Below are 13,602 nucleotides of genomic sequence, written 5' to 3'. Positions count from 1 at the left end.
AAAGAGTGAGAAGATTGAAAGAATTTCGTGTCCTTAATTTGCTTACTTAATCTCTCTCCTGAGATTATTGAAGAAGACTCTAGTTAGTGCCAGTTGTGATGACATTTTGAAGGCAGACACTTCAGGATGCTACATTACACTAGTTCTTCCCATCTGGACCAACGATTTGTGATTTTTTTTAAAATAACTGCTAAACAACTTTGCTCCTATTGAATTTGGGCTTCCTTTATAAAATCCGTGTATTACATTCTTTCCTATTTAATTTTAAAGAAATACCTAGTATAAATGAGGCAGAAAATAGTTCTTATTTTATGTATTTATTTCCTTATTTACTTTTTGTGCGAGCCATTTTTGACCTAATTTTGAGACATGGCACATTGGAGCAAAGCTTTCCAACTTGTAAAAATTAAATCAATTAAAAAATACTTGTTATGACAGCACTTTTAACACAGAAAGGGTGCCAGTGAGATGATACTGAAACGAAACATACTTGTTTTCTAAAACCCAACTATAACAATGATAACAAAAAGATACAAGAAAGCACCAAAGATTTAAGGAAGCCCCTCTCTGCTACCCATGCAACACATTTGATGCAACACAAGTAAATGCACTAATTATATGTATTGGTAAAGGGGATGTTATATACAAATGCTGTTTTAATGGTAACATCTGGTGATTTGATGGGTAAAATAATTATCAATAAGATTATTTAAAGGCTTGTGGGTGGCCCAGGCCACAAATATGGCTTGGCAGAAAAAAATTACACTAGCAGAGTTGGACATCTTTCTTGCAGCTATGTGTCCCTCTGTTCCTGCCCTGCACCTTCTCTGATTCTTCTCCCTGCCCTTGTCTCTCACCTGCTCTTTTCCTCTCAGTTTTCTTTTCCCCCACATCTTCTCTCTCTGTACCTCTGTGTGAAATGCCTGTGCCTGCAATTCTGTGCAGTACACTCAGATTTAAATCCGTAATGGAGATATACAACTTGGATGCAATTAGTTGCACGTTTAGCTCTATTTACTATCAGTTCATCTTGATAGCTGAAAATTCGGCATGATTTAAAAAAAAATAAACTTTTGTGAGAGGTACCATGCTGAGACAGAATGGACATTAGATTAGCGACAGAAATTGTGCTCTACAAAAATTCCATAATGTATAGTGATGTTTATATGGCTGTAAACAAGGCACCATTATAGGCTTGTATGACCTGTTTTCATGCCCAGTTCTTTTTAGATGCTAGGATATATTTATAAAGCCCTAAATTTCCTCAGATAAGAACTTTCAGAGACAGAACTTAGGAAAGAACACAGAAAGGAGGAAAGTTTAGAAAGATACAGAGAGGTTGTAGGTGGAAGAAGGGCTATGTTAAGAGGGTTAGATGCAGAGATCAAGAGAAGCTGAAGCGGTGTAATTGGCAACGTCCAGAAATGTGAGCGTGGATAGGTCTGGGGGAACTAGAGCTGTGAGATTAGAAACGTCCGGTGAAACTGAGGAAGTGAGGGAAGAAGCATCCTGAAAGGTGAGAGTGGAGACATCCAGAAAGGGTGTAGAGATAAGATTAGAAACATCCTCAGAGGTCGATAAGGATAGTTCAGAGGGGCCCTGAAACATTAAATAGTTAAAATCGGTGAGATCTAGTGATTCTGAAGAGATTGAGGAGGTGTGCTCTGAGACACTTAGTGAGGATGGAGGGATTGTACGGGAAAAGTCCAAGGAAGCTGAGGAGGTGTGACTGGAAACATCTAGGGAGGGTGAAGAAGTGAGACTGGAGAGGTCTAGAGAGGGTGAAGAAGTCGAACTGGAGACATCCGGGGAGGGTATAGAGGGGACACTTGAGAGATCTAAGGAGATCGAAGAACTGTCACCAGAGAGATCCTGAGAGCCTGATGAAGTGAGGCTTGATAGGTCCAGTGAAATCGAGGAGGTGAAACTGGAGCGCTCCCAGGAATCTGAAGAGGTGAGACTGGAGAGCTCTAAGGAGATTGAAGAGGAGGTACTGGAGAAGTCCGAAGAGGCTGAAGATGTGAGACTTGAAAGGTCCAGAGAAGATGAAGTGAGACTGGAGAAGTCCACAGAGGATGAAGAGCTCAGGCTGGATAAATCCAAAGAGTCTGAAAAGGGGATTTTAAAAAGTTCCAAGGAGGCTGAAGTCTTGACACTGGAGGGGTCCAGGGAGGCCAGAAAGGTGAGACCAAGAAGGTCCAGGCAGATTGAAGAGATGACACTGAAAAGCCAAGTAAATCCACAACATGACTGGTGTTAAATCAGAAGTATTTTAAACTAAAAATCTCTAACAAAACACCAAACAACAACAACAAAAAAGAGACATAATTAGCCCAAATAATACTACTTTTGAAAATAACTAAGCATACAGTTTTAATCTTTCTGTCTCTTAGTGGTTTCTCGTTTGGTGCAGAAAAACTCTAGTAATAAGAGCTCACAGTCTTATTTAGAATATTGCTCCTTCACAGAGGACCAGTACAGAAGTGCAGGTACAGAATAATACGTACAGTAGCAGACATTCTGTCCTGGCATGTCTCTCCTTGGTCAACCAGATTTTAGCATCTGTGATGGCCTGACAAAGAATACCTTCCTGTCAAATGCCATCTCCCTGTCCTGAAGGTCTGGAATAAAATAATAGTTATGTAATAGTGTGGAAATTAAAATGGTTTTGTTGTTCTTTTCCAGATACCATAGGATATTCAGACACTAGGCTGCTTACTGGTTATGGAGAGAGATTTTAAAAAAACACAGTTGTAAATGGCAACAAGTCAAACTGGGCTTCTGACTATAAAGGTATGAGGGATTATTTCCTCTTGATTTATAACATCTAACTAAAAATGTGGATCTTCCTGATTTTGCTAACAAAAATGGCAAAGAAAACACTATTTTTCTCTGTAGCATGTGCAGGATTTATTTTTGGAAGCTAGCAGTATGCTAAACTGATTGAGTCAATGAGAAATACACATTTTAGCAACGTCCGTTCTACTTGTTTTTCAGATAAAAAGAGGTCTTATTTTGTTACTTTTATTTTGTACCTCTGGACATAAAACCTGTACTGTAGTAACAGTAATTTTTTATTTGTCCTTATTTTGAATTGTTTAATAAAAATATTCTAAAGAGTCGATCTGATAGAAGGCAGACATCTAATTAAAAAGGGAACAGAACAGCTTATATTTCAGTTCGTAAAGGTGCGTCTAATTATAGTATGAGTAGGTCAAGAGGCTGATCTACAGCTGCCTTCTCTCATCTCAAGACTGTGCTGCAAAGCAGAGAGCAGTTGAAACCCACCGTCGTCTTTCCAGACGGAGGCACAGGAATGCACATAAAGTTTTTCAGAGAGGCTTCACAGAAGCATTTTATGGACCAAGAAAATGTACAAGAGGCTGCAGCTTCTCAGGTGAATACACCCAAGCTTTGCCCGTGTTATTACACAACTGATGTCCAGATGCGTGTGTAATGGATTTAACATAATCACCATGGGTGGAACTCCCACTGAGGTCACCTCTTAACTGAAGCAGGTATCTGCTGAACATGGACTGAAGTTGAAAGGAATGATGTCTTAGTATGCAAATGGTAAAGTTGTGGGGTTTAGCACAACACAAAAATTACCAGACTAAAAAAAAGCTGCTTACGTACTAATGATGAGACCTGACACAGTCCTTGAATACACTTAATATTTATTCATAATGCATCTGTAATTTTAGAGCTCATGCAACATACTTGTAGTTCTATCAAGAGGACAGTGTTTATAGATTAAAAGGCAAAACAAGTGAATTCTTCTTAACATGCATAATTTGTGATGAAATTACAAGTTTGCTTGCTGACCTATATTCTTAATAAAACAAGAAAAATAATTAACCCCTAAAAAGAAAACCCAAACCACCCTTGCTATCTGACAACACTGTAATTTTGTGACTGACTTTTTCTTTCTTAGAAGATTCTCAAGTGCATTGTACAGGAGAAAACAAATAATTATACAAAAGGTAAACACCAATGTAATAAAAAGCCAGTATAAACGCGATTTCCAACAGACTAGATTCCATCATCCCTTCACTGTGTTCCTTCTGCCGTAATTTAAAATGCCAAAGGTATTGCACTTTTTCCTATGATCTAACACTGTCAAGAAAGATGGAATTATGGTCACTATAGTATAAAATGTACAGGTCAGTAGCAATGCTTCCTACCTTTGGTAGCTGTGGGTTTATCTTCTTTCTCTGCCTGCGTAAGCCATACTGGGCTGTGCTGGTAAAGCTCTGCTGTTCTCTCTGCTGATGACCCTAATCTGTTCCACAGCAACTGGAAATCATGCCATGCTGATGACAATACGGGTTATCTCCTATTAAATCTCCTCTTGTCTAAGTACAGCACTCTGCACAGAGCACCAGCAGAAAACAAACTCCAAAATCAGCTCTGATCTTAAATTTCAGTTCTGTGCTGTTTGCTATTACAGGACAACATTTTGAAGGTTAGCTGATGAGTCAGATTAAGACATTGATTTTTAACTTTTGGACACCTGGATTCAAAGTTAAAATAATTTTGCAGTGTCATCCAAGTTCTCAGCTGTCCATTCTACAAAATCTGGCATAAATAGTCTCTGGAGGGACCCAGGATCTGCAGAGCAGAATTCAGGTATGCTCAAGTTTTAAGAATCTTGTGCATTACTTCCTATTTTAATGTGTTAATAATTTTTGTTAGGTATTTTACTTTTTAAATGTTGTTACATCAAAGTAGTGTGACAATGTAAAACATTCTGTCCACAGTTGATAATATTGAATAAAACTTTTAAAAACACTAGGTGACATCAATTGCTGGAGCCTGTTTTCAGAAATTTTTAAGTCTCGTAGGTGCTTGAAAGACAAGGGAGACTTAGGTTCCTAGGTCACAAGGGCCATTATTGTGTCTCCCTTTGTAGAGAGGGAAATAACATCACCTGTGCAGTAGCACCCTGCTCTGTTTTCTAGCTATTCTTTCACAAGAGAAGCAGGGAAATGGCGTAGCTTGCTGAACGTCCCTCAGAACTGGCAATTATAAATAGAGAAAATAAAACTGTATAGAGCATCAGGCTAAGAAGGTTATGTGCTTCTAGTACTTCAGGTAGATCATTTGGAATATGACATGACTATAAAATATAAATAAATTGCAAGTCTGGGTTCTGATACGCGCTTTCTTACTCCTAATTTCACAACATACCTGCTAGATTTTGGTGCAGCTGCTATATGTAAATGAGTTTAAAACTAGATAAATCAAAGCAGTTGTCTCACAGGTAAATAATATCTACATAGTCGTGTTGTGTCCCTCCCCCCCAACATTAACAAGAATGATGCTACTTGCCATATTATAAAACAGATTCCTAACCAGGGTGTCCACAAAGTTGAGCAGGCTCTAGGAATATTGAAGTTCACAGCAGGGGCAATTGTTTCATTTGATTTGGTGTAAAAAGGATTTGGTACATGTTTAGAAAAATATTATCTACATATGCTGCTCATTTTATTATATCTGAGCTGATATATTTGGTTGGATAATATATCTATTATCTAACTGATACTATTTTTTAGTTCAATGCTTTTAAACTTTTTGATTAAAGGACTGTCAAACCTTTCTGGAGAAAAAGGAAATGTAAAAAAGCCATCCTGTACTGAATTCTTGTGATATATGTGTCTGAGAAGAAAGACTTTAACTTAACAATGTTACTGTTTTACAAAACTAATTTTTTCTGTTATAATAACATACATTGCTTACAGCATCAAATACTCTTTCTAGTAGATGCAATATGAAATTATTGTAATACACATTGCAGAGGCAATATAATTTCAGCCCACCCAGTAGCTTCCTATAGATAAGGAGATCCTCCATTTCTCCTCTTTCAGTATGTCCCATCTTGCTGCTGGCTACATAAAGATTACATCAAAGCTAATATTCATCACTTTTTGGCTCAACAAGTTTACTTGGCTCAGCAAAGGGTGCAAGACCTCTGTCTTCAGTGCAAGGGAAGAAGTGGGACAGCACAGCCAGGAACAAGAAGGCAGGCAGACAGACAAAGGACTGTGTCCTTTCATTGAAGGCAATTAGTTCAGCTTAGTTGTAACGTGTAATCTCACCTTTAGAGTAATTCAATTCTATGGCAACATATAAAGCAAAGCTATCAAATTATTTGAGAAAGAAACGAACAGGTCCTGTGCAAGTGAAAGAACAACTTTCACTTTGAGAAACAGAAGGATTCTAAAACAACCTGATGCTTTCACACAAGCTCTCTATCGGCGCTCTTCAGTTCATCTATAAACGTGAACCTCAACAGGATGCTGCTCCTTCCTTTGAGCCGACTCGCTGTCGATGCCAGGGGGCTTTGAAAGGTTGCAGTCACTAGACACTGGGTGCTTAGGTTTACCGTATATGACATTTATTGGAAATATGCTAGACTGAACCATTTAACTGCAACTACAGACCACAACAGACAGAACAGCAATGTTACAGGAAATAGTGATTAAAGGTTTTTCTGGTTTTTTTTTCCAAAACAAACAACTGGTTTGCATTTACAGTTAACTGCTGTGTTACTGAACAGGCGCTGACACCCGTTGTCAGCAAGAAGAAATACTTCTCAGGTAAATAAAGCCTTTTAAAAAGTATTTAATTTCTACCACTAACTGAATAAGTGGTATTATTTTAGTGTTCGTATAGACGCAAGTCGTTTCAGTGTCACAGTAAATCTAGGATTTTGCTTTCTTCCATGGTAGCAGCTTTCATCATTTCAGATTGTCAAAAGCAGTACGTTGCAGAACACAAGAGCAGCAGGAAACTAGCAAGGTGCACAAACACAAGTCTTTTAACAAGTTATAGTGCAGATCAGTACACGAAAACTAGACAACTACACACCTTTGAAAAGAAAAATTAAACCCCTATAGACCTGTTCTTCTTAGAATGCCTTGCCGTTAATGTAAAACAAGTCAATCCATTATACTGCTGCTTTAGCCATCCCGAGCCTGTTTAGATCAAGAAGTGAAGGACAAGGTGAATGTAATTTACAGTAAAAAAATCATCGCTAAGTTAACACCAAAATCCCACCACTGGGGTGGCCAATTCTTATATCAAACCTGAGAAAAAGTAATTTTTGCATTCCTTGTTTCAACTTACAGATACAAATCAGGTAAGCAGTTTCATTCAGAAGCCGCTTTCCATAGGCAGATGGCTATGTCCATACAAATGTTTGAGAATTCAAGAGCACTGTGTTTCCAGTAGAACCAGCAGATGCTGCAAGTGTTCAGTCTCAACAGAAGAGGGCATTAAGCTTGCCAAGACCTCAAACTTCCAGCTACTGCAATTTAAACTTCTGGTTTTAAGTTAACTGTAATAGCATTTCTAGATGCATCTTCGCTTCAGAAGGATGCTTTGGAGATTTGTAACATGTCCCTCCTCCTGGCAGAAATCCTTAGTACCTGTGTTGGGAGTACTTATGGGTTACAGGAACATGAGAAAGTAATCCAAAAAGAATTAAGACAATGAACAGCAAGGAAACCTGATTATTTATTACTGAAAACTTCAGAAGGTGAGCAGTGAGAACAAAAGATTTAACAGTGCCATCTTAAGTATTCTCCAGGCTATTGAGCTTTGGATCTAAAGTTTACTCACTTCTGTTCTATTTCTCAGCAAAGTTATATGGGCGAGTTTGAAATTTTACTGATTTAAAAGCCTAAATCTGCAGATAAGGTAAAATGTGAATCCATTTAGGCAGGCTGAAGGGATCCACCAGAGACCACACCGATTTGTTCACATCACATTCCTCCACCTCTGCCCCTTCTGTCCCCTCCTGTCTCCCTTCTTTCTTTCTTCCCGGTCCTTCAGTTTTGCCCCTTCACCTGTAGCTCCTCTCTCTTACCCGCCTTGTCCATTCCTTCTAACCACCAGAAGCCACGGCTGCTCTGCACTACCTCAGGTCACACTCACTGCAGTATGGGTGCACTCCGCCGTGGCACCCGACATCCCTCAGAGCGCTGCCATGCCACAGCCCTGCAGCGCAGGGAGCGCTGTGGAGCTGATCCACAGGGAACACACGACTTGCTGAAGTGGGTAGCGAAGAAACCAGCTGTCTGCTTCCTTCTCCTGTGACGGGACAGCACACACGCCGATACTGCTGCACACGCTGTCCCCCACTCCCCATCAAGCAAAGCTGCTTTAGGTGCGGTCCGCTGTCATGAGAAGTGTGGGTAGACAGACAGACAGACAGGCTGTCGCATGACTGTAGGGACCCAAACACTTTGTTCTCTTCGGCTCTTAACAATAGTGAGCATTAGATTCCAGGCGCAGAGATACCTTCCTTAGCAGGTAAATTGTAGCACACAAATCTCAGTCCAAGTACGCTGAAAATCTTTCCACAGGATCTAGCAAACTGTGAAATCTGGTTGTAGTTAACCTGCCAGATTTGCAGAAAAGCAGTTACTAAGAAGCAAAAGACCACAGCAGCTGTAAACGTGTATCTTAGACTATGCATTTCAATAGAAGAAGCTATTAACTCCAGAGTATTTCTTCACCTTCACCCTCCTCATTTTAGGTTACTCACCTAGCAGCTAAAAAACCCCAAACAGATGAGGAAGTGTCAGGAACTGGTCAGAACTCAGAAGAAATTTTATTTAAAAAGTGCCACATACAGAAAGCCATACTCTGACAGAATGAGAATGCAGGCATATAAATAAAATAGAACAAAGAAAACCATGATCCTTCAAGAAGCTGTTGAATGCTTACAAAAATTAAAGTTTTTTTTAGTGCAAGGGCAAACTGTGAGTTCATACTATATAGTCCTTTGTACAGAAAAATTAGGGAAAAAAAATCAACTTTAAAATGCCAAGTGATGCTAATTGCTAAACAAACATTTAAAATTATTTCAAGCATTGCATTTTTATCAGAAATTATGGTAGAGTTTTGCAGAAGTTTCACATATGCTTTTTAAATTGAAATGCTATTTCAGTTGTAATAACCTCCTGTAAAAGCATGGCAAACCTCAATGATTGAAATTTATTAAGGTAGTCTCAAACCATTTCTTTTTAGAAAAATATTTAGAATAGTTAAATTTTTAGAAGTTGTATATTTATATACCTGTTCTTTCCCTCCTACACAAATCTTACGGAAGATTGTGTTCCCGTGTGTTTACCACTTAAAATAAGCTCTGTTCTCTGTGGAGCAGACACCATTCAATAGGCAGTTCTGACAGCAGAAATGGCATGCAACGGAAAATGCACTGGAGCAGGTGACACCGCAGTTCTTAAAGGCTAAGAGAGAGAGTTGAAATTGCCGGTAAGCTTAGAATCAAAATTCCAGGACAAGCCTCTGGCACCAAAGCACAAGCATCAGCTAAGTCAGGGCTGTGTCTTTCCATGTTCCCGGCCCACTGAAGGAGCCTCGTGGGACAGACAGCCCCTGCTGAAGGCACCGGGACTACCGGCAGCCGGGTACAGCAGGTAAGGAAGGACGTCAAGGTCTGACCTTTAAGTTCCCACAGCTAATGACTGGTGACGGTACCAAGAAACAAACGGAAGCTGTAGAAAACTTTTTATTCTCAAGGTTTTCATTTAAAGAGCCTCGTATTGCGAGCAAATTAGTTGAAAAGGTAAAGGACCTTCTGGAACTTAGGACACCATGTTTAAGTTCAAGGACAGCACAATATTCAGTTGATGTAACAGGTTATTTTTGGAGCATGATCAACTTAATGACTGTATTGTTAAAATTCTTTACTATCCCCTCCTCTTATGTTTAGGTATCTCTTTAGTGAACTCCACACAGGTTTTCTTAGTCCTTTAAGTGGTTCTTTGAAATTTTGAAGTGAACACCTACTATTCTTAGATGCTCTAGCAGCTTGCAAGATTTCAAGGCTCTGTGCTTATGGTACTCCTTTATTTAATGGGCTTTTAGAAATGGAGATACTTATTCTAGAAGTTTAAGATAAAATTTCATTTTAAGTTACTGCATGCCCGGCTCATTAATGTCGCATTTAGGAATAAAATGTAGGTCTTAGTAGATAAGAGACACTTCGTATGTTTTACCTATACTGACTGAAAACCAATTTGAGTACCGTGTTAGCTCAACCAGTCAAACAAGTTAAAAAGCTTATAAAAAAATATTTTGTACATTCTTCTGTACTTCAAGCGTCAAGTAACAGACTTTCTATTAAACCAAGTTGTATCACACAACTATCAAACATTAACAAACAGAACAACAATGCTGGAACAAACCATTCTGCTTGATTTTGGGCTTGGTCCCAAAAGAGGTAGTCCGTAAGTCACACAAAAATAAAAATGCCACAGAAGTTAACCCAACATGCCATCTCCTCCACTATATTTAGCCTCATCACTAAATGAGGCTATTTCATATCTGAAAACATTGTAAGTTAGTGTTTATGTAAATATAGGAACTATACTTGAGAATTATTTGTTCATCTGTAACTGAAATTCGGTCCAGCTGAACCAATATATTAATTAGGCTTTGTGCATCAGCCTCATTAGTAAGAAGTCAGCTTTTCTCCAAATTACATTTGAAACATGCCTAATACACAGGTATACCTTTAAATAACAAAGGATACATGTATTTAGGTTTGGAGAGAAGCTTCAGATTGTTAACCCTCATTAGCAATACAGGTATATTTACTATCATTTCTCTACAAATGCTGCTGCCGCCATTGAATTCCTCACGGTTCCTCTTGCTGAAGCTGTGAACTCTTCAATTTCAGCATTCAGTCTATTAATTACCCATTCCAATGCTTCACGGCCCTACAGTTAAAGAAAAGTTTATCAATGTATAAATCTTGGCAAGTAAGTAAATAGGTTAAAGCCTGTCCTACTGAAAATGACTAAAGACGCAACAGTTGAAAAAGGAAGTACAGTACAGTACACGTCTCTGTGGTATTTTTTGCTTCACCAACAGAGTACTGCAGGAAAATTCTGCTGAAATTTCTACTGAAAAAATTCCTCATGTCAGCAGTGCTCACGTTTTTTGTTTTATCACTCTTGTGGCTGAACTCAAGACACCTTTGGATTCCCAGAGGCTGTCAACTAAAACACCGCTGCATTGCTCCCACATAACTACTTCAGATCTGTCTGCACATATATCCTTTTCCAATAGCAAAACCTAATAGATGGCATCAAGAGGGCAGCAAAAGAGGGACCCTCAAGTGACTGGAGATGTTTTTCCAGTGAAGATGCAGAGGGCTTTGCCAATAATAACTTATTATCTCCATCAACAAGAGGAGAAAAAAAAAAAGAGGAAGTTCAGCAAGCCGAGCATTCCGTCTCTACAGTAAAGGCAGCAGAACTATGCAGACCCTTCTTACGATCGTTGATGGAGCCAAAAAGTAAAACAGGGATTTGTGTTCCCTTTGTCATTTAGCCAGTGGTGACATATTTTACACAAGGGTCGTACTTACTTTATTAGCATTGGAGGAAATTGTGTTTGCCATTAGCCCTTCTAGGTAACTGCTGAGACTGACACCTTTTACAGATATTATTGCTTCTTGTGTCAAAACGGTTCTGAAACAGAGCAGGAAATGGAATTATTCTGAGTAGTTTAAAAAGGTATGCGTTGCTGGAAGAACCTCACTCCTCCCCAACAAACACATTCCCTCATCAGCTTTGTTGTGTAACACAGAACTTCTTGCCCTATAAACACAACCCACTTCCACAGCACTTAACAGCTTTATGCTTCTACTCAAAGTAAACCCCAAGAGTCCCTAGCGCTCTGCAGAAGCAATGTCACTAGAGAAAATGACAGTCCATTTAATTCTTTTTCAGACAAGTTACCATAACAAAGGTGATGTAAACTTCATCTTCCGTGCAAGGGAAACCACGGGAATTCTCAAAGCCAAAGTCTGCACTACTTCAGGGCAATCTCGGACCAAGGAGGTACTTACTTGTCTGGTTCGTGAGGGTGTGGTTTATAGACCAGCCTCTCATCTACCGACACTAGGTTTGTAAATGAAATCTGTAGAATACAGAATAAGATTACTCCTTGATAAAGATATTAAAGAATGTAGTAAATAAAACTGCAAATTCAAAACTAATGCTCATATCTGATTTAAACACTACGCTTTTCCTGCAAGTATTAGAGTTGTAGAAGACAGAGAAATCTCCGAGTTCAGCATTTGCTGATCTAGTTCTCTTTCCTTAAGTTTTTGGATCATTTACCAGTATACGCTCCCACCCTTACAAGAACATTTCAACAGTGGGATCTGAGAGATGGAGTAGTACAAAGAGCAAAATTTTGCATGATTAGGAAATGGTGACAGTGCACACCAAATGGCTTTTAAAATTTTTATTCTTAACACTTCCTTCCCCCAAGCTACTGCTGTCCTGCTCATCAGTGTGTGCAGATGCTCCAGTCCTGACAAGTTCCAAGAACCTCACAGCTCCTTTCTGAAAAACCAAACTGGTCAACTATAAACACATTACTTAAACCCTCAACTTGTATTGTTCTAATGCAATTTTCAAGTCATTTTCAAGATGATTTTCCTTTTCAAATTTACAAGGAGTTATTACTAACCTGTAATCTATTTCAATTACACAAAACCAGCTACTTACATTACTGGATTTCAGCTCCATTGTTTTTTTCACTGGGTCAACAACAGAGTGCTCCTGAACATATGTCTTTGTTCTGCATGTGCCAATGAGCTAGAAGACAGGCAAACATATACGGAATTAATTATACTAAACAACTGCAATTTTTTTTAGTGCCTATAAATGCGTAAGTAGTAGTCATTGTATTGAACAGACACAGAGACAACAGAATTAGGGTTTAGATTAAAATAAAACTATTAAGTTGAGGTAGATCTTATTTTGAAGATGGAAGCAATCTAAGATCTAGGCAAGCTGTGGCTATTGGTAAGTCGCTATGTGTACTGCTGTTAAGCTTTCCTGATACATAAACGTTTATAATGCTAAACCATTAAAGTTATGAGAAGACACGCGTCTGTCTATTACAACACCTGGTTCACAAGCTTCCCCTCCCTCCGGCATCCCTTCCCAGCCCTGCGGCGCAGTACACACCGACTTCACGATGGAGGGTATTCCCCACTCGGTGCTGAGGAGCCTGTGGCTGTGCAGCTTCCCACTGGGGTCCACGTGTCTGTCCAGGACATCGACCCCCACCACGCTGGGGTTCATGGGGTTGGGGTACTTCTGCATGGCAGCTGTCGTCACCGTTTCCCAGGGGTGGCTGCCAAAAGAGAATCAAGGCATGAAGCTGTACACCTTCGTTTTTTAACAGGATTTCTATTAAAACTGAAGACATCAATCAATTTATTAAAGCAGTTCAATTTCCACTTCTCAACCCTTTGAGTATCTTTCCCCTGAAGGGAAATCAGTTGTTTCAGGGACTGGGCAGTGGCACATGCGAGTTAAGTGGACAACGCACCTGATTAATCAGGACTCCTCAGTTCAATTATTTTTTGGCTTCTAATTAGATGTTTTCCCTGTACCACAATAATGAAAGACTACAGTTTCTTCAGGTTTCAGTAATATCAGAGTAATTTATTAAGCTGCTACCTTCACCTAACAAATATTTCACTCGTGTTACGTTTCCACGTGGGTCTTTTGGGGCACTTGTGCCCCGACAGCACGAAGCGACCGC

General features: G+C 39.3%; 1 protein-coding gene across 1 annotated transcript; it reads right to left on the bottom strand.

Moving 5' to 3' along the window:
• Window positions 1–10,351: 10,351 nt before the first annotated feature.
• On the bottom strand, window positions 10,352–13,190 carry SLMO2 (slowmo homolog 2 (Drosophila)). Its single transcript, XM_009893465.1, is given in 6 exon segments — window positions 10,352–10,682; window positions 10,685–10,751; window positions 11,405–11,507; window positions 11,888–11,958; window positions 12,555–12,644; window positions 13,020–13,190. Coding segments are annotated over 6 exon segments (624 nt in total). The 5' UTR covers window positions 13,158–13,190; the 3' UTR covers window positions 10,352–10,527.
• Window positions 13,191–13,602: the final 412 nt, after the last annotated feature.

This window comes from Charadrius vociferus, unplaced genomic scaffold (assembly GCF_000708025.1).
Source record: "Charadrius vociferus isolate BGI_N301 unplaced genomic scaffold, ASM70802v2 scaffold259, whole genome shotgun sequence".
Classification (NCBI taxonomy): domain Eukaryota; kingdom Metazoa; phylum Chordata; class Aves; order Charadriiformes; family Charadriidae; genus Charadrius; species Charadrius vociferus.
The sequence above is the reverse complement of the archived record's forward strand: the minus strand, read 5'-3'. Positions and strand labels throughout refer to the sequence as shown.